A 26,618-nucleotide genomic window follows, 5' to 3' on the forward strand; every position below is an offset into this window, starting at 1 on the left:
CATCTAGGGACGCAGTGATCATATTGACACCACAGGTGTGTCACAGAATTTTCTACTATTGGTCAGTGAAGATAAAATAATTACCCCTTTGGGAATTTATCTACAGTTGTAATGAAGATTTGACTCCATGGGTGTTTTCCAGAAACAGGCAGCAGTGGATGTTGTTGAGTGAAAATTGCAAATCTGCTATTGTAGGTCCCCATACATTGTAGTGTCCAGTACATTATGCCCATCTCGTGCTTCTGGAGACATGCACCCATAGATTAACTGGGCTAGGGCTGGACTGGGACAAAAAAGCAGCCCTGCCACACCAACCCCACCAGCCCACAAACTATAACACTCCTCACCCCGATCAGTGAATTTTGCTTTATTTTGTCGTGCCCCTCTCTCTCCTAAAAGCAGTTATTTGAAGAACCACATGTGAATGCCGCCACAGTGCGGAGGATTGACCACAGCTGCATTTTCATGGTGCTCTACAGAGCTCCGATTTTCAGGATCATGGAGGTCGCAGCAATCTGATCTCCAGCAATTGGAAATTTATCCCCTATCCAGAGGAGAGGGGATTACTTGGGAAACGATTTAAACAGGTTTTCCAATATTTTTATTTAGCCATAGTATTATTGAAAATACTAAACTAATATTGACCCTCCCAAGGTCCAATGTCGCCTCTTCGAGAACAAGACAGGAGAAGTGGTACTGTGCAGCGCATACAGGGCCAGCTCCGGGTTTTTGTGGGCCCCAGGTCAAAGAGTCTCAGTGGGCTCCTTTTAACACATACCACAATTCGTAATGTACAGATACAGCAGAGAAATATAGGCATAGTACACTGCCAAAGATTTCACTTCTTACATTACATGAGTGATATCTATTGTACATTAGGTCAGAAACCAGACAGTATAGTCCTACATACAGTATTATGGGCACCACATAGTCCTCCATATAGTATTATGGGCACCACATAGCGCTCCATACAGAACCTTCCCTGACGAAGCCTGGTTCGCCAGGTGATACGCGTTTTCCTCTTCTGACACTCATGGGACCTAGTAGTATTATTGTTACCCTTGAACCTGTAAACTGGCTAGTTAGAATCATATTATTTTGGACGAATTGCTTATGACTTTCTTTGCATATGGATGTGTTCTGTGTTCACACATGGGTTATTAATGATATTGTCCAATTAGGGATACTGCACACTGCCTCATAAGCCATTAGGTTTAACTTGGGTTACTATATTAGACTAGTTATGGTCTTCATCACTTGAGTGATTGATGGTGTTTGTATTTTTAATTATTGTTAAGTAAATAAGGCAGCACACTGCAGCGCTGAAACATGCAAACACGAAACACGAAAACTGAACTGCATTACTGCACTAAAAATATGAAAAATGAGAGCGTTTAGCGCATAAAAATGGCCAATTTTATGTGTACCTGGTAGCCACATTAGGGCATCTCTCTTATATCAGGTCCTAAACTTGCCTTTCCTCGCTGAGAATAAATGTCTCCATCTGAATGGGTACATGTGAGACCTTTTCTTAGACTAAAATTCTCTCTCTCTGTGGAAGGGTATTGGACCTGCTGTAATTAAAACACATGTGGCTAGGAGGCGGAGTGCTCAATCGGAAGGCTAGAGAATACATTTCAAAAACCTGACCGTCACATCCAAACATAGACTAAGTGTGAACAGAGAGAGAGAATTTTAGTCTAAGAAGAGGTCTCACATGTACCCATTCAGATGGAGACGTTTATTCTCAGCGAGGAAAGGCAAGTTTAGGACCTGATATAAGAGAGATGCCCTAATGTGGCTACCAGGGGTATCGTTACCATCTCTGGCTTGTCAAGGTAAGGAGGCTTATTTGCCGTGCAATGCTCCTCTGGGAAATATAATATGCAAATTGCCTCTTCTGAGAAAAAGAGGACTTAAACTCTATAGCGCCACCTGTTGGAAGTAGCGATCCTACTGAGGGAATATATTAATCCTAATACAGTAGTTGTATTCATGTATATTATAAAGAGAGACTTTTTCTATAACTTCCGCCTTAAGAGGGGGTCCTCATTTGTTTCCATTTGGATGCGATAAGAATTTTTGTACCTAATAAGATATGTAGGGTAATGGGTCTAATTTTTTGGGGTAGTTCATCAATGCCCAAAGATAGGAGAGCAAGTTTGGGGGATAGGGTAAATTTATGTTCTGTTCTTTTCTGAATGAGATCATGTACTTCTTTCCAGAATTTTTTTTTTTTTTTTTGGACAATTCCAGAAAATGTGTAGGGTATCACATGTTTGGTCACAATTCCTCCAACACTTTTTCGAATAGTTGGGTGATGTTTTATGTAGTTTTACTGGTGTGAAGTAGAATCTGGCCAATATTTTACAGTGGGTTTCTTAGAGTGAAGTACAAGTTATTGATTAATAGGTCCATTTAAGGGTTTTCAATGGGATATAAAATATTCAGTCTGTTTCCCATTTAAAGAGGTTTTCTCACTTACTACCGTATATACTCGAGTATAAGCCGACCCTCCCCCCACCTCCTCTAATTTTGCACAAAAAAACTGGGAAAGCTTATTGACTCGAGTAAAAGCCTAGGGTGGAAAATGCAGCAGCTACCGGTAAATGTCAAAAATAAAAATAGACACCAATAAAAGTAAAATTAATTGAGACATCAGTAGGTTAAGTGTTTTTGAATATCCATATTGAATCAGGAGCCCCATATAATGCTCCATAAAGTTTATGATGGCCCCATAAGATGCTCCATATTAAAATATGCCCCATATAATCCTGCATAAAGGTTAATAATGGCCCCATAAGATGCTCCAGAGACATTTGCCCCATATAATGCTGCACAAATGTTGATTATGGCCCCATAAGATGCTCCATACAGTTCATTATGGCCCCATAAGATGCTCCATATACAAATATGCCCCATATAATGCTCCATGCAGTTCTTTAGGGCCCCATAGATGCCCCTGTGAGGAAAATGTATAATATAAGTTTTAGTTCTCTGCCAGCACATATAGGGTGGGCGTGCTGAGGGATTTTTGCACTTCTAACCATGGTCCTGAAAAACACATGGCAGCTGTAAAACCATCCTCTCTTCACCCCCTGAATACAACAAACCAGCCCTATGGCAGACACTGGGTAACCTGAAGCTTGTGTGTGAGCAGGGTGTGGCTTTATACTGCAGGTGACCAATCCTGCAAAGCCACCTGTGGTCCCTCCCTTCTCAGTCAGGAATTTCTTTGTCTCCAGGGTCTGAGAACGTAAAGATCTCTGACCTCATTGAATATCATTAACCAGCCCTTTTGTGAGGTCACAAGGCTGGGGTTTAAAAGTCTCTACCCTTAACCCAGCCTTCGGTCCGAGTTTGGTCTGAGTTTTTGCCTGAGGAGCTGTACTAGGCATTGGGATATTTGGGAGCACTGCCTATCAGCATGGTTTTGCCTGAAATGAACTGAGAACATGTGAGTTTTACCTTTCTTCTTTAATCCATGTCATTTTTATAATTACCTTGTACATATTTTCAATTGTCTCATATTGTAACATGTTTTCATAAACACTGCCTTCTTTCGGCGTAAAATATATAAATTACTAGTTTTCGTTCTTCCTGCTCTAAGACGTACCCTAAGTCTTCTGAAGGGAATTACGCTACTGTTTTGGGTTAGCTCCGGACCCGTTTAATCGAAGCTGGTGGCAGCATACCGTGTGCTGTGCCTTTGGGAGTCGTTGTAGCGACTGTGGCGTTGATAATTATTGTTCCTGTCTGAGTGGGAGTAGTTAAATCGCCTCGCTGCAGCGTGCCCAATAGCCAGTACATAGCAGGCAGCCTTTCTGGTGACTAATTACCCTAGGTGCAGTACCTAATCCGACCTGAGGGTAAGGGGGGCGCCAGAGCTGCAAGTTCAAGCGGAACTGTAAAGTGGGATATACATAAATCCCGGCAGTTCATGGTATATTGAAGAGCAGTGGGTTACCTAATATAAGCCCCTGCTGTAAACTAAGAGGTCAATAGACTTGTGTGTGTGTGTGGTTTTTTTTTCATCACATTGTAGCAGTGGAGGGATAACTAAGATAAACCCCCTGCCCATGTGATAGCCGTCTGTTGGCCTAAAGTCACCCCGTTCTGTGACGTGGGTGTGACGGTCACGGTGTGAATCGTGACATATTAGTGGCAAGGCAGTGGGATCTTAGAGCATTAGTGATTTGGATTGAGCAATCATTCCTCTCACTAAAGACTTGCAAAGTTCTTGCGAGGACTCTGCGCAAATAAGTTTGGAGAACGAACTCAGTGTTTATTAGTTCTGAGACAATTGTGTGTACTGGTAATTATCCCTTTCTCTTCGTTTTTCTATCCTATCTTTTATTTGGCAACCATGGCTGCGAAAGGAGAAGCCTGGTACGCCCAGCAGAAGGAGGACACTTGCTGGGATATGCACGTACCATGACCTGAACTCCCATAACAAGTCCAAGGCTCAAATGGTCGCTGAACTGGTGCAATTTGAAGCAGACCAAGCCAGGCCACAGAGCCCAGAGGCCGCAGAAGCCAGTACGAGCAGAGGTGCTGCTGCCGCAGAGGTTCAACCACTGAATGCCGGCCCTACTTGCAACCAGGGGAGCGCAGATCTCCGCCTGCAGCTGGCTCTGCAACAATGCTCAGCAGATGACACAGAGAGATGTCTGCAGCTGGTCCTGCAATTCGAAGAGGCTGAGCGAAAGGCCCAGCGAGAACATGAACGGGAGATGCTCCGGCAGGGGGGATGCCCTCCACCGCCCGGAGCCGTGAGCCCAGCAGCGCTCAGATACCGAAGCCCCGGCCCAATCACTTTCTTGTTATGGAAAAGGACGGGGACTTGGACACTTTTCTGCGGGCCTTTGAGAAAGCCTGCAGACAATACCAGCTACCTACAGATGAATTGGCACAATACCTGACACAAGGGCTGAGAGGCAAAGCTCTGGAGGCGTTTGCTGCCCTCCCTCAAGAACAAGATGGTGACTATGAGGCCATCAAGCAGGCCCTGATAGCCAAATACCAGCTTACACCTGAGGTTTACCGTAGAAAGTTCCGGAACCTCCAAAGTGGCCCAGACGACAGCTACGGCGATGTGGTGCATGGACTCAGGACCCACTTTAACCATTGGATCCAAGGACTGTCAGTGACCTCTTTTGAGCAGCTGGGAGACCTGATGATCAAAGACCAGTTCTTACATCTTTGCCCAGCTGAGGTGCGACAGTTCGTGATGGACAGAGAACCCAAAGACGTGACGAAAGCAGCGCAGATTGCAGATGCCTATGAGGCCAACCATAAATCGGAAGTGCGGAAGCCAGTCACCACCAGCTGGTGACTGGCTACAATGCTGCACAAACGTTATGGCCCCATACAGTGCTGCACAAACGTTATGGCCCCTACAATACTGCACAAACGTTATGGCCCCATACAGTGCTGCACAAACGTTATGGCCCCATACAGTGCTGCACAAACGTTGTGGCCCCATACAGAGCTGCACAAACGTTATGGCCCCATATAATGCTCCACAAACATGGCCCCATAGATGCTCCATACAGACACTTGCCCCATTTGCTGTTGCTGCGATAAAAAAATCCCATACTCACCTCTCCGTCGCACAGGCCCCCGACACTTTCAATATTCACCTGCTCCTCTTTCCGGCGCCGCTCCATCTTCAGCATCTCCTGCACTGCCACTGACGTTTAGGCAGAGGGTGCGCACTAACCACGCCACAGCGCCCTCTGACCTGAGCGTCACTGCTGAAGACGGAGCGGCGCCGGAACGAGGAGCAGGTGAATATCGCGCAGCGCTCCCCTCCCCGTTATACTCACCTGCTCCTGGTGCGGTCCCTGCACGTCTGTTCCCTGGCGCTGGCAGCTTCTTCCTGTACTGAGCGGTCACCGTTACCGCTCATTACAGTAACGAATATGCGGCTCCACCTCTATGGGAGGTGGAGCCGCATATTCATTTCTGTAATAAGCGGTACCATGTGACCGCTCCGTACAGGAAGAAGCTGTCAGCGCCGGGGAAAAGACGTGCAGGGACCGCACCAGGAGCAGGTGAGTATAATTACACAGACCCCGCTCCCCCTCCCCTGCCGACCCCTGGGTATGACTCGAGTATAAGGGCTGAAAATCTCGGCTTATACTCGAATATATACGGTATAAATATATACAGACTACACAGGGATATGAACACACACACAAAATGCGCCACACACTACCACGTGCTTGAACACATATACCACCCTCAGCACACATTTCACCACACATACACCAACCTCGCCACATAAAAGTCGAAACACAAAAGTCGCCACTCAAAACACGCCACGTGCAAAACTAGGCTTACGCAAAACTCGCCACACGTGCAAAACTCACCTCATGGAAAACTCGCCACACGCGGAAAAATTGCCACATGCACAAAAGTTGCAACACATGCAAAAGTTGCGTCACACAAAACTTGCACATACTCAAAACGCACCACACATAAAACTCGCAACGCGCAAAACTCGCCATGTGCAAAACTTGCTGCACACAACTTGCTATACTAACCTGTCACATGCAACTCGACACAAAAAGTTGCTACACGCATGTCGCCACATGCAACTCAACACACACAACTTGACTCATGAAACTCACCCTAAGAAACACAAGTCTGGTATTATCCTTCAAAAATATAAATCTGATTAATAAGCAGACAAACTACAAGAGCAACCACTGTACCATATATGAAATACAGCCGCTGTCAGTCACATGACCTGTCTATTATGTGCATGTGTGAGCTAATATATACTGCCAGGGGGGAAGGCTTCCTGTTGGCTGGGGATTTATCAGGCTGCCAATTTAGCTTAGAAATACTGAGGTAAATATACTGAGCAAATAACGTGTGAACGAGGTCTAATACAGGAGGAGATGACACACAGATATATACTATATACAGGGGAGATGACACACAGGTATATACAGGGGAGATGACATACAGGTATATACTATATACAGGAGGAGATGACATACAGCAGGTATATACTATTTACAGGAGGAGATGACATACAGCAGGTATATACTATATACAGGAGATGACATACAGGTGTAGACTATATATAAGGGAGATGACAAACATGTATATACTGAGGGGAAAATGAGGGGTGTGAGGTGAAAATGAAAAGGTGTGAGTGCAAAATGAGTGGAGTGATCGGAAAATGACAGATGTGAGGTCGAAATGACAAGTGTTAAGGGGGAATGAAATGAGTGAGGGGGAAAATGAGGTGTAAGGGAGAAAATGAGAGATGTGAGGGGGAAAATGAGAGGCCTGATGGGAAAATAAGAGAAGTGAGGTGCTATAACTAACCACAGATATTTACTATGCCCAGGCAACATAAATGGTTCGAAATTTCTTACCCACACGTCCCTTCATAAGATGAAATTTGACATGGTACCTCTAGCATATGCCATGTACTGCTCATATACACAGCACCCCAGTAGGTGGGCGGAACGCCTGCGTACAGTATCTGTGTCTGACAGTGAAACCACTCGCCCTTCCCCCGTGTTATATCATTCCCACTCTGCTGTCCAGGAAGGAAGCGCTGAGGCCTCCTGTCCACAACCTGCAATTGCACAGACACAAAAGTCAGCAACCACGTCCAGTTCTCCAGTTCATTGTCCCAGTGCAGCGTTCGGTTGTCCCTTGTGTAGTGCACCAGTAGCCAGTGAGGAAGCAGTGACCTACAAAGTTCAAACAAAAAAAGTAATTTTTAATGTGTTATCTTCACACAGAAAACGATCAAATCCTCACAAATGCATATAACTTCAGTGTTCAATTCACACCAGTTCATAACAGCATCTTTTAGATTGCAGTTCCTACACATGCTAGTCCTTCTCTTACTAGTTCCGTGGGTGTCCTGCTGGTCTTTCTCCTCTTGTAATCCAAAATTTGAGGATAGCATGATCACTGCCTCCGAAATTGTGACAATTTTAGAAGAGAAATTAATTAGTGGACCCTCTGGACCGTGACGACGATTCCCGCACGGACGAGCTGACCCGGTGGACCGCCCCCTATACAGGGAAAGTTAGGGGTAAGCCCCTGAAGGACTATCGCCACGGAAGCTGGAGGTCCAAGATAGACAAAGAGACAAAATGGAGACGAGGAATCAGAGGAAACGGAAGAGACACCAGACTGGCGAGAAAGGCAGAGACACAGAACCGCAGAGATACAGGGACTGCGGAGACACCGGATGGCTGAGACACGGAACTGAAAGGATATTGAGACTGCAGAGACACGGAAGGACTGAGACACTGGACTGTAGAGATAAAGGGACTGCAGAGTCACGAGCGGGCTGCGGTACGAAGCTGCAGGAATACAGGGACTGCGGAGACACAGGATTAGTGAGACACAGGGCTGCAGAGGTACCGGTACTGCAGGGTCACGAGGAGACACAGGATCTGGCGCTGGAAGAAACCAAGGATAAAGCAGGGTTAGGCAAAAGAGAACACCAGGACAAGCGTGCGGCCAAGAGCATTCGCAGAAACAAATGATCACCAGGCAAGGAAGAGTGGATGGAAACTGATTAATATACCTGCACAGTGCAGCACTTCCGGGTGACAGTCCTCAGGGTGAAAGAGAGGAAGAAGGAAGGCACGGGCAGGTAAGTTAGAAGTGCGCGCGCACAGAGCTGAATCTGACATGCGCGTGCGCCCGACGGACAGCAGAGGGTGGCAGCGAGCGCTGAGAGGAAGATGCAGCAGAGGACACGTGCCGGAACGCCGAGGACAGGTAAGTATGACAGGGTGCGGAGTGCGACAGCGACGTGACAGAAATTCCCTGCCACCTTTACTTCCTTAACTAATTCCTCCCTGTTGATGGAGTAAAGGTGGCTGTGAGTTACACCATTTATTTCTAAATTCTTCATGCACAAGAAAGCAGCAAGCCAACACTATATTTGTCAGAGAAAATAAAATCTAAACTTATTGTCAGTCAAAGAAAATGTGCTTGTCACAAGCAACCAACTGTACGGAGTACTGTACTTCAATAAGGAATCTGAGACAAAGTACACATGTATGAGTCTTGATGTCTTGTTATGAAGGACTAGCTATTGAACCCGTTCTACGCCCCGGTGGCGAGCATTTATATTGGTATATGGTCTCCATCCTGGTATGTGCTGCTTCCATCCTGCTCCCTAATCTTGTTATGTGCTGCTACCATCTTGCGCACCCAATAGGCAGACCCTGTGGTATAAGGCAGCCCCCCATAGGCAGACCCTGTAGTATAAGTCAGCACCCCCCGCAGGCAGACTCTGTAGTATAGGGCAGCACCCCCCCACAGGCACACTCTGTAGTATGACAGCACCCCCCACAGGCAGACTCTGTAGTATAAGGCAGCCCCCATAAAAAAAAACAATAAATACTCCTCTCTTCTTCCTGGTTCCTGCGCTGCTCCTGCTCACCTTCGAACTGCGGGCGCCAGGCAGTGACGTCACCACGCCCCCGTCAGTGTCGGCGTCAGTGACATCAGACGCTGACAGGAGGATGATGGCAGAAGGAGCGTAGCACTCCTTCCCTCATCAATGCAGTCAGCTGCATCGGCTAGATGCAGTCTTTAGAGAAGGGGCATATTCGGCCGTCTTCGTCACCATTGGGAGCGGGATTTTTTTTGTTGCCAAGAAGGATGGCTCCTTAAGACCCTGTATTGATTATCGCCTTCTTAATAAGATCACGGTCAAATTCCAATACCCTTTACCTTTGCTCTCTGATTTGTTTGCTAGGATTAAGGGGGCTAATTGGTTTACCAAGATTGACCTTCGAGGGGCATATAATCTTGTTCGTATTAAACAGGGTGACGAATGGAAAACTGCATTTAATATGCCCGAAGGCCATTTTGAATACCTGGTGATGCCTTTCGGGCTTTCTCCTTCTGTATTTCAGTCCTTTTATGCATGATATTTTCCGCAGTTATCTTGACAAATTCTTGATTGTGTATTTGGATGATGTTTTGATTTTTTCCAATGATTGGGAGTCTCATGTGAAGCTAGTCAGGATGGTGTTCCAGATCCTTCGTGATAATGCTTTATTTGTGAAGGGGTCTAAGTGCCTATTTGGAGTTCAGAAGGTCTCTTTTGGGGTTTATTTTTTCTCCTTCGTCTATAGAAATGGATCCTGTTAAGGTCCAAGCCATTCATGACTGGATTCAACACACATCTGTGAAGAGCCTTCAGAAATTTTTGGGCTTTGCTAATTTTTATCGCCGTTTCATTGCCAACTTCTCTAGTGTGGTTAAACCCCTGACCGATTTGACGAAGAAAGGCGCTGATGTGACTAATTGGTCCTCTGAGGCTGTTGAGGCCTTTCGGGAACTTAAACGCCGATTTACTTCTGCCCCTGTCTTGCGTCAGCCAGATGTTTCACTTCCTTTTCAGGTTGAGGTTGACGCTTCTGAAATTGGGGCAGGGACCGTTTTGTCTCAGAGGGAATCTGATGGTTCTTTGATGAAACCGTGTGCTTTTTTTTCCAGAAAGTTTTCGCCTGCGGAACGCAATTATGATGTCGGCAATCGGGAGTTGTTGGCTATGAAGTGGGCGTTTGAGGAGTGGCGACATTGGCTTGAGGGAGCCAAGCACCACATTGTGGTCTTGACCGATCATAAGAATCTGATTTACCTTGAGTCGGCCAAGCGGCTGAACCCTAGACAGGCTCAGTGGTACCTGTTTTTCTCCCGTTTTGATTTTGTGGTCTCATAACTTCCGGGATCTAAGAATGTTAAGGCGGATGCCCTCTCTAGGAGTTTTTTGCCTGATTCCTTTGGAGTCCTTGAGCCGGTTGGCATTCTTAGGGAAGGGGTGATTCTATCTGCCATCTCCCCTGATTTGCGGCGGGCGCTTCAGGAATTTCAGGCTGATAAGCCTGACCGCTGTCCTGTAGGGAAGCTGTTTGTTCCTGATAGATGGACAAGTAAGGTAATTTCTGAGGTCCATTGTTCTGTGTTGGCCGGTCATCCTGGGATTTTTGGTACCAGAGATTTGGTTGCTAGGTCCTTTTGGTGGCCTTCCTTGTCGCGGGATGTGCGTTCTTTTGTGCAGTCCTGTGGGACCTGTGCCCGGGCTAAGCCTTGCTGTTCCCGTGCTAGTGGGTTGCTTTTGCCTTTGCCCATTCCGGAGAGGCCTTGGACGCATATTTCCATGGATTTTATTTCGGATCTTCCTGTGTCCCAGAGGATGTCTGTTATCTGGGTGGTTTGTGACCGGTTCTCTAAAATGGTCCATTTGGTACCTTTGCCTAAATTGCCTTCCTCTTCTGATTTGGTTCCATTGTTTTTTCAACATGTGGTTCGTTTGCATGGCATTCCGGAGAATATTGTGTCTGATAGAGGTTCCCAGTTTGTTTCCAGGTTTTGGCGGGCCTTTTGTGCTAGGATGGGTATTGATTTGTCTTTTTCTTCGGCGTTCCATCCTCAGACAAATGGCCAAACTGAGCGAACTAATCAAACCTTGGAAACCTATTTGAGATGCTTTGTGTCTGCTGATCAGGATGATTGGGTGACTGTTTTTTGCCGTTGGCCGAGTTTGCCCTTAATAATCGGGCCAGTTCGGCTACTTTGGTTTCACCTTTCTTTTGTAATTTTGGTTTCCATCCTCGTTTTTCTTCAGGGCAGGTTGAGCCTTCTGAGTGTCCTTGTGTGGATTCTGTGGTGGACAGGTTGCAGCAGATTTGGGCTCATGTGGTGGACAATTTGACGTTGTCCCAGGAAAGGGCTCAGCGTTTTGCTAACCGCCGTCGGTGTTGGTCCTCGGCTTCGTGTGGGGGATTTGGTCTGGTTGTCCTCTCGTCATGTCCCTATGAAGGTTTCTTCCCCTAAGTTCAAGCCTCGGTTTATTGGTCCTTATAAGATTTCTGAGATTATCAATCCTGTGTCTTTTCGTTTGGCCCTTCCAGCCTCTTTTGCCATCCACAATGTTTTCCATAGATCTTTGTTGCGGAGATATGTGGTGCCCGTTGTTCCATCTGTTGATCCTCCTGCCCCGGTGTTGGTTGAGGGGGAGTTGGAATATGTGGTTGAGAAAATTTTGGATTCTCGTTTTTCAAGGCGGAAGCTTCAGTATCTTGTCAAGTGGAAGGGTTATGGCCAGGAGGATAATTCTTGGGTTGTTGCCGCCGATTTGGTTTGTGATTTTCATTTGGCTCGTCCTGATCGGCCTGGGGGCTCTGGTGAGGGTTCGGTGACCCCTCCTCAAGGGGGGGGGGGTACTGTTGTGAATTCCGCTCTTGGGCTCCCTCCTGTGGTTTTGAGTGGTATGGCTGCTTCTTGGATTTAGCTTCTGCACTGATCATCTTTTGGGCTCGGCTATTTTAGTCTGGCCTTAGCCCTCATTGAATGCCAGTTGTCAATTGTTCCAGCCTGGAGTCATTGCTCTTTGGATTTTCCTGACACTCTGACCAGTTCTGCAAAGCTAAGTCCTTGCTTTTCCTTTGCAGTTTCTTATTGTGGACTTTGTTGTTCAGTACTGTCTTGTTTTTGCTCATTTGTCCAGTTTATCAGTATGGATCTATTCAGCTAAGCTGGAATTCTGGGCAGCAGAGTTTGCCCTCCACACCTTTAGTTAGGTGTGGAGTTTTTTGCATTTCTCTGCGGTGGACTTTTTCTAGGTTTTATTACTGACCGCACAGTGCTCTTTCCTGTACTATTCCTATCTAGCTAGAAGTGGCCTCCTGTGCTAAATCTTGTTTCATACTACGTATGTCATTTCCTTCTCCTCTCAGTCATTACATGTGGGGGGCTATCTATCTTTTGGGGATTTTCTCTGAGGCAAGATAGTTTTCCTGCTTCTATCTTTAGGGGTAGTTAGCTCTTAGGCTGTGACGAGATGCCTAGGCAGAGTTAGGAGCATTCCACGGCTACTTCTAGTGTTGTGTTGAGCTTAGCGACTGCGGTCAGTATAGTTCCCACCTGCTCAGAGCTAGTCTCATGTCGCTTCTTAATCACCAGATCATAACAGTTTACAGTATCATGAATAATAGATTATGAAAAGTGCATATGTGCATGCTTAATATAGCATAGTAGTGAAACGATTACTGCAGAATTGGAAACAAAATGCAGCAGGCAATTACAGGTGTCAATAGGTATGATTCAAATAAGGTTTAAAGTGCATGAGCATATGATACCATATAGAGGCAATGAGGCAGCCTGATGTATACAAGAGTAGTCACAAAAGTAATGTAGAAAAACCACTTGCTACCATATAAACCAAATTAAATAGAACCTGCTATGGAGATGGAGGGCTCATCAGTAGTGATGAATGAGTATACTCGTTGCTCGGGTGGTCTCCGAGTATTTGTGAGTGCTTGGAGATTTGGTTTTTATGGAAGCAGCTGCATTATTTACGGCTGGTAGCAAGCTTGAGGACATGTGGGGGTTGCCTGGTTGCTAGGGAATCCCAACATGTATTCAAGCTGTCTAGCAGCTGCAATTCATGCAGCTGCATCAACAAAAACTAGAGCATTCTCAAATACTCGGAGACTACCCGAGCAACAAGTATATTTGCTCATCATTAGTCATCAGCTGTCCCGTGGATGCATCCACCCCGACGCTCTTTTCGGCGTCTGCCTGTGTTTATAGTGATAATTAGTATCCAACTGGAACACAGTCTAATTCATCTGATCCACCCTGACTTTCAGTTCTTTTGAAGCCCAGATCACAATGAGTTCTCTCCTGATTTCACATTTTTTCCACTTTTTTTCTGCTCCACTTTTTTCTTTTCTCCATTCTTTCCTTTTTGTCCTCTTAAACAATCATCTGATAATTTGAATACAGATTTATACAAGTTGTATTTTAATGATCGTTGTTTATTCATTTTATCTTGGCACACCACATGTATTTCAAGTGCCATCCCAGATGGTACCTAACTGAACTTTGACATCTATCACACTTTTTTTTTGGCTCTCACATTTGAAATCTGTATACTATTTAAATGTTACTTTGGCTGCCTTCACTAGAATTGTGGTCTCTCCTGATGAATAAGTCTTTTGTACTTTGAAACTCGTGGACTAAACTACTATTTCATTTCATTTTACAATCTGGGATATTCGTCTCATCATTGATTAGCAATAGTGATGAGCGAATATGCTCGTTACTCGAGATTTCCCGAGCACACTCGGGTGACCTCTGAGTATTTTTTAGTGCTTGGAGATTTAGTTTTCATCGCCGCAGCTGAATGATTTACATCTGTTACCCAGCATAAGTATATGTGGGGGTTGCCTGGTTTCTAGGGAATCCCCACATGTACTTATGCTGGCTAACAGATGTAAATCATTCAGCTTCGGTGATGAAAACTAATACTCAGAGGTCACCCGGGCGTGCTCTGGAAATCTCGAGTAACGAGTACCATATATTCGCTCATGACTAATTAGCAAGCACGGAAATAATCTACAAACCTCTCCTTTCTTTCCTTGATTGTATTTGCATGGAAATACTATAAAGTACTGTATATACTCGAGTGTAAGCTGACCCCCCCCCTAATTTTGCAACAAAAAACTTGGAAAACTTATTGACTCGAGTATAAGCCTAGGGTGGAAAATGCAGCAGCTACCGGTAAATGGCAAAAATAAAAATAGATACGAATAAAAGTAAAATTAATTGAGACAGTAGTAGGTTAAGTGTTTTTGAATATCCATATTGAATCAGGAGCCCCATATAATGCTCCATACAGTCATGTTGGGCCCCATAAGATAATCCATACAATATATGCCCTATATAATGCTGCATACATTTTTTGATGGGCCCCATAACATGCTCCATATTAAAATATGCCCCATATAATGCTGCACAAATGCTGATTATGGCCCCATAAGATGCTCCATAAGGATATTTGGCCCATATAATGCTGCACATATCCTGATTATGGCCCCATAAGATGCTCCATTTAACAATGTGCCACATATAATGCTCCATACAGTTCATTATGGCCCCATAGATGCTCCATATAACAATGTGCCACATATAATGCTCCATACAGTTCATTATGGCCCCATAGATGCTCCATATAACAATGTGCCACATATAATGCTGCTGCTGCAATAAAAATATAAAAATGACAATCACCTCTTATCGCTGCCCGCTGCTCCTCAGCGTCCCATCTCTCCGCACTGACTGTTCAGGCAGAGGGCGGCGTGCACACTAATATATCATCGCGCCCTCTGACCTGAACCGTCAGTGCAGAGGACGAGGAAGACGGGGCAGCGGTGGAACGAGGAAAGGTAAATATGAAATACTCACCTGCTCCCGGCGTGGTCCCTGGCAGCTTTTCCCCGACCGATGGTCTCCGGGAGCCAGCAGCTTGTTCTTCTGTTCAAAGGTCACTGGTACCGCTCATTACAGTAATGAATATGCGGCTCCACCCTTATGGGAGTGGAGTCCATATTCATTACTTTAATGAGCGATACCACATGACCGCTGAACAGGGGAAGAAGCTGCCGGCGCCGGAGACCATGGGACATGTAGGGACCGCACCAGGAGCAGGGGAGTATGTGACCATCGTCGCTCCCCCTCACCCGCCGACCCCCACCTTGCCGACCATGACTCGAGTATAAGCCGAGAGGGGCACTTTCAGCCCATTTTTTGGGGCTGAAAATCTCGGCTTATACGCAAGTATATACGGTACATAATATAAGTAGTAATATAATTCCACTGCAATGTTACTAACAAATATAATTTTTATTCTTAGATGACTGTACCAGGAGCTCAAAGGGACGTTTGATATTCTCAGATAATATTGGTATCACACCCGATACTTGTGAAGAACATGTCATTATACCAGATACACTTCAAGACATTATCAGAGAAAATCTGTCATCTGATCCTGATCAACGGGTCCTTTTTTCTGCTTCATCAAAGACAAATATGAAAAACAAAAGTCACAGAAGGGTTGTGGAACATGAAACCGCTTACACAGGGGAGAAACAATTTTCATGTTCAGAATGTGGGAAATGCTTTAAGCGGAAAACACATCTTGATAGACATCATACTATACACACAGGGGAGAAGCCATTTTCATGTTCAGAATGTGGAAAATGCTTTACATCAAAATCATGTCTTGCTAGACATCAGCTAACACACACAGGGGAGAAGCCATTTTCTTGTTCAGAATGTGGGCAATGTTTTACAACTAAATCATGTGTTGTTAGACATCAGGTAACACACACAGGGGAGAAGCCATTTTCATGTTCAGAATGTGGGAAATGTTTTAGTCAGAAAACAAGTCTTGTTGCTCATCAGAGATCTCACACAGGAAAGAAGACATTTTCATGTTCAGAATGTGGAAAACATTATAGTAAGAAATCCCTACTTTTTAATCATCAATTAATTCACACAGGGGAGAAACCATTTTCATGTTCAGAATGCGGGAAATGTTTTACATGGAAATCTAATTTTGTTAAACATCAGAGAATTCACACAGGGGAGAAACCATTTTCTTGTCCAGAATGTGGAAAATATTATAATGAGAAATACAAACTTATAACACATCAGAGAATTCACACAGGAGAGAAGCCATTTTCATGTTCAGAATGTGGGAAATATTTTACAGAGAAATCACGTCTTGTTATACATCAGAGAATTCACACAGGGGAGAAACCATTTTCATGTTTAGAATGTGGGAAATGTTTTAGAGAGAAATCACGTCTTGTTGTACATCAGAGAAGTCACACAGGAGAGAAGCCATTTTCATGTTCAGAATGTGGGAAGTGTTTTACAGAGAAATCAAGTCTTGTTAAACATCAGAGAATTCACACAGGGGAAAAACCATTTTCATGTTTAGAATGTGGGAAATGTTTTAATAGGAAATTGCATCTCCTTACACATCAGAGAATTCACACAGGAGAGAAACCATTTGCATGTTCAGAATGTGGGAAATGTTTTATGTATAAATTAAGTCTTGTTACACATCAGATGAGTCACACAGGGCAGAAACGATTTACATGTTCAGAATGTGGGAAAGGTTTTAATAGGAAATTGCATCTCATTACACATCAGAGAATTCACACAGGAGAGAAACCATTTGCATGTTCAGAATGTGGGAAATGTTTTATGTCAAAATTAAGTCTTGTTACACATCAGACGAGTCACACAGGGCAGAAACGATTTACATGTTCAGAATGTGGGAAAGGTTTTAATAGGAAATTGCATCTCATTACACATCAGAGAATTCACACAGGAGAGAAACCATTTGCATGTTCAGAATGTGGGAAATGTTTTATGTCAAAATTAAGTCTTGTTACACATCAGATGAGTCACACAGGGCAGAAACGATTTACATGTTCAGAATGTGGGAAAGGTTTTAATAGGAAATTGCATCTCATTACACATCAGAGAATTCACACAGGAGAGAAACCATTTGCATGTTCAGAATGTGGGAAATGTTTTATGTATAAATTAAGTCTTGTTACACATCAGATGAGTCACACAGGGCAGAAACGATTTACATGTTCAGAATGTGGGAAAGGTTTTAATAGGAAATTTAATCTCATTACACATCAGAGAATTCACACAGGAGAGAAACCATTTGCATGTTCAGAATGTGAGAAATGTTTTATCCTGAAAAAAAATCTTGTTATCCATCTAAAATCTCACACAGGAAAGTAGCCTTTTTTTTCAAATTCAAAGGTTTATTGATTTTGTAAAAGCATAATATAATAAGAAAATCAAAGTCTGGAAGAGGAAGAACAGGATAAAGAGATACATAGACTTATAGCATCTGTATAAATAGAGATAATACACAAATACCATGAAACCAATGTAGTGTGTGTGTATATATATATATTTATTTATATTGATAAGCAAGACGCTTAATGAGGTTGTCCAGTACCATAAGGCTGTGTGCACATGATGCAGATTTAGTGCAGATCTGCACCGTCACTGTTTTTTTTTTCTTCATAAATCTTATGTTCATCTCAATACATATGTTGTGTTATTTTAGCACTATTACCTTTTATCATGCTCTAGCAGCACGATCTTGTGGCTGGCTTCCGTTCTGAAGGGAGTTAATCGCCAATTTCCTCTCTCCTGCCTTCTTGTGTTCTATTACTACAAGATCATACATTGCAGTGACCTGCAAGTCAGCACCTATCACACCCACTCAAAACCTCACACAAATCCCTCTCTGCCCTCATCCCTCTATCTTCAATCTGCTACCTCTTAGGCCCCCTTCACTGAGCAGTTTTGTATGTCTATATGAGGTCCATTTTTTGAGGACCGCAAATACAGACATAAGCACACTTACAGTATTGTATTCAATAGTGATGCGCATATGCCAGGTTTTTCATAACCAGCAGAGGGAAAGCCCACGGCTGGGAGCTGTTGTTAATAATCTGGGAAAAGGGAAATATCCCAAAAGGTTCCCAGGCTATTAATAATGGCTCACAGTTCTTTTTTTTAGCCTTTACTGGTGAATATACGGGGGACCACAGAAAAGAAATGACATGGGATCCCCCTATAAATTGAAACCATCAAAAGCAAAACGTACAGCTGTGAGTTAATATTAATAGCCTTGGAAAAGGACAGAGATATTGCGCCACCTCCCGGGCTACCAATATCCGCCTTTAGCCGCCCCAAAAATGGTACATCCATAAGTGGTTAGTAATGGAGAGGCATCCATAACACGCACCCATTATTAACCCCATAGTATGATTGAAATAAACACACAACAAGTATAAAATCCTTTACTTGAAAAAAAAAAAAAGTCAACATCCTGTTTGTTTTTCATTTTTAAATAAATGTGTAAAAATTATACTCACTTTTATGCCTAAAATCCATTAAAGCCCATGCCCATTTTTTGTAAAAAAAAATAAAATAAACAACCATATACCTCACCTGTCCGACATGAAGATAAAACATAGTTTCCTGTGCTGTAATCCATCTCCGTCATCTGGTTTTCAATCTGAACGGTGGCCTAATGCGACCGTGCAGGCTGAAAAGCAGGAGACCCTGAACTCATGAGGATGCAGTTTCAGTGATGAACGGTGACGTCATAGAGGTTACTGCTGGTCACTGAAGCTGCGTTCCCATGGGGAGGTCACTGAGCAGCCCAGTGAACTGTGGTGACCTCAATGAGATCACCGCTAGCACCATGAGAATTTTCTGACGGTGATAATACAAGGCTATGAGTGTCAGATCGAGGCCTGAACCAGGCTCTCATAAATTTGCATTGAAGAGTGAGCTCCTTCTCCCCCAGCAAACACTGAATTGTTCCAGCAGATCACAAACTGCTGGAGGCTGACGGGAGCAGCACTGATAGATGGTGAAGACACTGGTGGGTAAGTTTGAGAGTAGGTGAAGGGACCTTAGATTATAAGCACCACTCCAGTGCTGTGATATTAAAACCTTCTGGTGAAGACAGGAATGAAATTGTCAGCAAGATCTGAACGATTTAGTGCGGATCAACTCGTGAGGATTGTTTCCCCAACAAATTGCAATGTGTGTGTAAGAAGAGGGACTGGATTGGGGTTACCTTTCTTGGGTCGGGTCTGGAACTGTCGGGAATATCACCTTTGTTCTCTGGGGGAAAGCATAGAAATCCGGACAGACCTTTGCAGTCGACAGCAGGGGGTATAGCTAGGATAAAAGGGGCAGAGCATGCGAAAAGGCAGAGAGACTTGGCAGGATCGTGTGGCAAGGGAAGTTTGGTGCTCCATCCCTTGAACACCGTGAAAGCGCAGGTCCGCGCTATATTTTTCCTGCTGCCCCTTACAGAGACTGACTGGAGAACTATTTTGCCCATTGGCTCCCACTGCTCAAGATTTCTGCCGAGCTCGGTCAAGCCCCGGCAGTGTTGGAAACTGCTCTTCACTCTGCAACCCACCTTCTGGACCCAGGACCCTGTGCTACATGTTGAGGACTTATCGTCACCGCCAAGAACCGGATCATCAACACCTGCAGGATGACACCGGATTCATGACCACGTTGACACATCCGTTAGAACCTAAGACTCTGCAGTCAGGAAGCCGTCAGACTGATAAGTTTACCCTTAACCCCTTTCTGACATCTGACGTACTATCCCGTCCATGTGGGCTGGGCCCATCTGACCATTGACGGGATAGTACGCCGAAGACAATCGGTCGCGCACACGGGTAGTGTGCGGCCGATTGGGGCACTTTATAGATTGCTCCCAGCGCTTTAACCCCCGGAACAATGCGCTCAAACAAGATTGCAGTGTTCCAGTGCCAGTAGAGGCATAGAGAAGCATTGCGCGGGGAGGGGGCTCCCTGCGCGTGCTTCCCTCAGAGCAATGCGATCGCTTTGTCCTGAGAGTCTCTATGGAGACCCCCGGCAGCAAGATGGCCACGGGGTCCTTCCAGGTTCTGCAGGGAGGTGGCTTGTGAGTGCCTGCTAAGAGCAGGCGCCGGCAAGCCTCCTTCACTGCCTGTCCGATCGCTGATCTGATACAGTGCAGTGCATCTGAATTTATATAGTGATGTCCCATCCTGGGGGACAATGTAAAAAAGTTTAAAAAAAAATAGCATGTGTAAAAATATTTTTGAAAAAATTCCTAAATAAAGAAAATAAATATTTTTCCAATAAATACATTTCTTTATGTGAATAAAAAAACAACAATAAAAGTGCACATATTTAGTATCGCCGCGTCCGTAACGACCCGACCTATTAAACTGTCCCACTAGTTAACCCCTTTGGTTAACCCCATAAAAAACAATGCTTTATGATCATACCACCGAACAAAAAGTGGAATAACACGCAATCAAAAAGATGGATATAAATAAATATGGTACTGCTGAAGATGTCATCTTGTCCCGCAAAAAACGAGCTGCCATACAGAGTCCTCAGCAAAAGAATAAAAAGAATTATAGCTCTCAGAATAAAGCGATACAAAAATAATTATTTTTTATATAAAATGGTTTTCATTGTATAAAAGCGCCAAAACATAAAAAAGATATAAATGAGGTATCGCTGTAATCGTACTAACCCGAAGAATAAAACTGCTTCATCAATTTTACCACATGTGGAACAGTATAAACACCCCCCAGAAGAAACTCATGAATTGCTGGTTTTTGTTCATTCTACCTCCCAAAAATTGCAATAAAAAGCGATCAAAAATTGTCATGTGCCCAAAAATGGTGCCAATAAAAACATCAACTCGTCCCGCAAAAAACAAGACCTCACTTGACTCTGTGGGCCACAATATGGAAAAATTATAGCTTTCTCTGGTGTTGCAAAAACTTTTTTTTGCAATAAAAAGCATCTTTTAGCATGTGACAGCTGCCAAACATAAAAACCTGTTATAAATAGTAAATCAAACCCCCTTTATCACCCCATTAGTTAAGGAAAAATAATAAAAAAAATTAAAAAAAAGTATTTATTTTAATTTTCCCATTAGGGTTAGGGCTAAAGTTAGGGTTGGGATTAGGGTTAAGGGTGTGTCAGGATTAGGGGTGTGTTGGGCTTAATGTTGTGGTTAGGGATGGGATTAGGGTTAGGGGTGTGTTGGAGTTAGAATTGAGGGGTTTCTACTGTTTAGGCACATCAGGGGCTCTCCAAACGCGACATGGCATCCGATCTCATTTCCAGCCAATTCTGTGTTGAAAAAGTCAAACGGTGCTCCTTCCATTCTGAGCTCTGCCATGCGCCCAAACAGTGGTTTACTCCCACATATGGGGTATCGGCGTACTCAGGACAAATTGGACAACAACTTTTGCAGTCCAATTTCTCCTGTTACCCTTGTGAATAAATAAATAAAATAAAAATTTGGGGGCTAAAAAATCTTTTTTGTGGGAAAAAAATCAGATTTTTTATTTTTACGGCTCTGCGTTATTAAATTTAGTGAAACACTTGAGGGTTTAAAGTTCTCACAACACATCAAGATAAGTTCCTTGGGGGGTCTAGTTTCCAAAATGATGTCACTTGTGGGGGGTTTCTACTGTTTAGGCACATCAGTGGCTCTGCAAACACAACATGACGCACGCAGACCATACCATCAAAGTCTGCATTCCAAAACATCACTACTTCCCTTCCAAGCCCCAACGTGTGCCCAAACTAGTTTTCTCCCACATATGGTGTATCTGCGCACTCAGGACAAATTGGACAATAAATTTTGGGGTCCAATTTCTCCTGATACCCTTGGGAAAATAAAAAATTGTGGGTTAAAAGGTCATTTTTGTGGAAAAAATATTTTTTATTTTTACGACTCTACATTATAAACTAGTGTGAAGCACTTGGGGGTTCAAAGTGCTCACCACACATCTAGATAAGTTCTTTAGCGGGTCTACTTTCCAAAATGCTGGCACTTGTGGAAGGTTTCCACTGTTTAGGCACACCAGGGGATCTCCAAACGCGACATGGGGTCCGATCTCAATTCCAGCCAATTTTGCATTGGAAAGTCAAACGACGCTCCTTCCTTTCCGAGCTCTGCCATGCTTCCAAACAGTAGTTTTCTAGTTTGGGGTATCAGTGTACTCAGGACAAATTGCACAACAACTTTTGGTGTCCAATTTCTCCTGTTACCCTTGGTAAAATAAAACAAATTTTTTGTGAAAAGTTTAAATGTTCATTTAAAAAAAAAAATTACAAAATTCCTGTGAAGCAACTAAAGGGTTAATAACCTTTTTGAATATGGTTTTGAGTACCTTGAGGGGTGCAGTTTTTAGAATGGTGTCACTTTTGGGTATTTTTTATCATATAGACTCCTCAAAGTGACTTCAAATGTGATGTGGTCCCTAAAAAAAAATGGTGTTGTAAAAATGAGAAATCGCTGGTCAACTTGTAACCCTTAGGCTATGTACACACACTGCGGACTACGCTGCAGATTTTTCCAGACTGATTTTGGTAAATCCGCAGGTAATCCGCACTGCAGAATTACTGCTGTTTTTGTGCTGATTCCTATTATGGAGCAGGTGTAAACCGCTGCGGAATCCGCACAACGAATTGACATGCTGCGGAATAAACAGCGCTACATTTCCACACGTTTTTTTCCGCAGCATGTGCACTGCGGATTTTGGTTTCCATAGGTTTACATGGTACTGTAAACGCATGGAAAACTGCTGTGAATCTGCAGCGGCCAATCCGCTGCGGATCCGCAGCATGTGCACATACCCTTTTAACTCCGTAACAAAAAAACAATTTGGGTTATTATTATTATTTATTATAGCGCCATTTATTCCATGGCGCTTTACATGTGAGGAGGGGTATACATAATAAAAACAGGTACAATAATCTTGAACAATACAATTCACAACTGGTACAGGTGGAGAGAGGACCCTGCCTGCGAGGGCTCACAATCCACAAGGGATGGGTGAGGATACAGTAGGTGAGGATAGAGCTGGTCTTGCAGTGGTTTGGTCGATCGGTGATTACTGCAGGTTGTAGGCTTGCCGGAAGAGGTAGGTCTTCAGTTTCTTTTTGAAGGTTTCGAAATTGTGCTGATGTAAAGTAGACATTTGGGAAATGTTACTTAAGTATTTTATGTGACATATCTGTGTGATTTAAGGGCATGAAAATTCAAAGTTGGAAAATTGCTAAATTTTCACCAAATTTCCATTTTTTTCACAAATAAGCGCAAGTCATACCAAAGAAATTTTACTGCTATCATGAAGTACAATAAGTCACGAGCAAACCGTGTCAGAATCAACAGGATCCGTTGATGCGTTCCAGAGTTTTAATCTCATAAAGGGACAGTGGTCAGAATTTTAAAAATTGGCCTGGTCATTAACCCTTTTCTAACATATGACATACTATCCCGTCGAGGTGGGGTGGGCCCGTATGACCACCGACGGGATAGTACGTCATATGCGATCGGCCGCCCTCACAGGGAGAGCGCGGCTGGGGGTCAGCTGACTATCGCAGCTGACATCCGGCACTATGTGCCAGGAGCAGTCACGGACTGCTCCTGGCACATTAACCCCTGGCACACTGCAATCAAATATGATCGCAGCGTTCTGGCGGTACAGAGAAGCATCACGCAGGGAGGGGGCTCCCTGCGTGCTTCCCTGAGACCCTCGGTACAAGGCACTGTGCTCACCTTGCACCGAGCGTCTCCTCCCTGCAGGCCCCGGATCCAAAATGGCCATGGGGCTACATCCAGGTCCTGCAGGGAGGTGTTTTACCAGCGCCTGCTCTGAGCAAGCGCTGGTAAGCCTGCAGCCCTGCATGTCAGATCGCTGATCTGACACAGTGCTGTGAAAGTGTCAGATCAGGGACCTGACCCTATAACATGATGCCTTTCCCCCTGGGGCAATGTTATAAAGTAAAAAAATATACATTCACATGTGTAAAAAAAAAAAAAAATCCTAAATAAAGAAAAAAAAATATTGTTCCCATAAATACATTTTTTTAATCTAAATAAATTAAAAAAACAATAAAAGTACACATATTTAGTATCGCCGTGTCCATAACGACCACACCTATAAAACTGTCCCACTAGTTAACCCCTTCAGTAAACGTGGTTAAAAAAAGAGGCAAAAAAACACTTTATTATCATACCGCCGAACAAAAAGTGGAATAACACGCGATCAAAAAGACGGATATAAATAACAATGGTACCGCTGAAAACGTCATCTTGTCCCGCAAAAAATGAGCCACGATACAGCATCATCAGCGAAAAATTAAAAAAGTTATAGTCCTCAGAATAAAGCGATGCAAAAATAATTATTTCTATTTTCCTGTTAGGGTTCCTGTTAGGGGTGTGGTTAGGGTTACCGTTGAGTTTAGGGGTGTGTTTGGATTAGGGTTTCAGTTATAATTGGGGGGTTTCCACTGTTTAGGCACATCAGGGGCTCTCCAAATGCGACATGGCGTCCAATCTCAATTCCAGCCAATTCTGCGTTGAAAAAGCAAAACAGTGCTCCTTCCCTTCCGAGCTCTCACGTGCGCCCAAACAGGGGTTTACCCCAACATATGGGGTATCAGCGTACTCAGGACAAATTGGACAATGACGTTTGGGGTTCAATTTCAACTACTACCCTTGGAAAAATACAAAACTGGGGGCTAAAAATAATTTTTGTGGAAAAAAAAGATTCTTTTTATTTCCACAGCTCTGTTATAAACTAGTGAAACACTTTGGGGTTCAAAGTTCTCACAACACATCTAGATAAGTTCCTTGGGGGGACTAGTTTGCAATATGGGGCCACTTGTTGGGGGTTTCTACTGTTTAGGTACATTAGGGGCTCTGCAAACACAATGTGACGCTTCCAGATCATTCCATCTAAGTCTGCATTCCAAATGGCGCTCCTTCCCTTCCGAGCTCTCCCATGCGCCCAAGTGGTAGTTCCCCCCACATATGGGGTATCAGCGTACTCAGGACAAATTGGACAACAACTTTTTGGGTCCAATTTCTTCTGTTATCCTTGGGAAAATACAAAACTGGGGGCTAAAAAATAATTTTTGTGGGAAAAAAATAATTTTTATTTTCACGGCTCAGCGCTATAAACGTTAGTGAAACACTTGGGGGTGCAAAGCTCTCACAACACATCTAGATGAGTTCCTTAGGAGGTCTACTTTCCAAAATGGTGTCACCTGTGGGGGTTTCAATGTTTAGGCACATCAGTGGCTCTCCAAATGCAACATGGCGTCCCATCTCAATTCCAGTCAATTTTGCATTGAAAAGTCAGACGGAGCTCCTTCCCTTCCGAGCTCTCCCTTGCACCCAAACAGTGGTTTACCCCCACATATGGGGTATCAGCGTACTCAGGACAAATTGTACAACAAGTTTTGAGGTCCAATTCCTTCTCTTACCCTTGGGAAAATAAAAAATTGGGGACGAATTTTTTATTTTTACGGCTCTGCATTATAAACTTCTGTGAATCACTTAATGGGTCAAAGTGCTCACCACACATCTTGTACTCGGGACAAATTGTACAACAACTTTTGGGGTCCATTTTCTCCTGTTACCCTTGGTAAAATAAAACAAATTGGAGCTGAATTAAATTTTTTGTGAAAAAAAATTAAATGTTCATTTTTATTTAAACATTCCAAAAATTAAAATGTTACTTATTAAAGGGACACTGTCACCTGAATTTGGAGGGAACAATCTTCAGCCATAGGGGCGGGGTTTTCGAGTGTTTGATTCACCCTTTCCTTACCCGCTGGCTGCATGCTGGCTGCAATATTGGATTGAAGTTCATTCTCTGTCCTCCGTAGTACATGCCTGCACAAGGCAATCTTGCAATTTCCGCAAAATTTCCGCTTTTTTCACAAATAAACGCAGGTAATATCAAAGAAATTTTACCACTATCATGAAGTATAATATGTAATGAGAAAACAATGTCAGAATCACCAGGATCCGTTGAAGCGCTCCAGAGTTATAACCTCATAAAGGGACAGTGGTCAGAATTGTAAAAATTGGCCTGGTCATTAACGTGCAACCCACCCTTGGGGGTAAAGGGGTTAAAACAGGTCTGGATGCACATGATGAAAGCATTATACTGCCTGTGTACAAAATCCCTGGTTAGACTGCACGTGGAATATTGTGTACCGTTTTGGACATCGGTGCTCAGGTAAGATATAATGAAAGTAGAGCGAGTACAAAGGAGGGCAACAAAATTAATAAAGGGGATGGGGGAAACTACAACAGCCAGAGAGATTAGCAAAATTAGGATTATTTAGTCTAGAAAAAAGGTGACTGAGGGGCGATCTAATAA

At 43.8% G+C, this 26,618-nt stretch overlaps 1 protein-coding gene across 1 annotated transcript in view; it reads left to right on the top strand.

The window, feature by feature from the left end:
• Nucleotides 1–26,618, top strand: part of LOC138666652 (zinc finger protein 850-like) — a 92,616-nt gene that overhangs the window by 4,784 nt on the left and 61,214 nt on the right. The window contains exon 6 of the mRNA XM_069754842.1: nt 15,704–17,615. Within this exon, the coding sequence (XP_069610943.1) occupies nt 15,704–17,615 (1,912 nt within the window). The remainder of the gene's footprint in view (nt 1–15,703; nt 17,616–26,618) is intronic.

This window comes from Ranitomeya imitator, chromosome 2 (genome assembly GCF_032444005.1).
Source record: "Ranitomeya imitator isolate aRanImi1 chromosome 2, aRanImi1.pri, whole genome shotgun sequence".
Classification (NCBI taxonomy): Eukaryota; Metazoa; Chordata; class Amphibia; order Anura; family Dendrobatidae; genus Ranitomeya; species Ranitomeya imitator.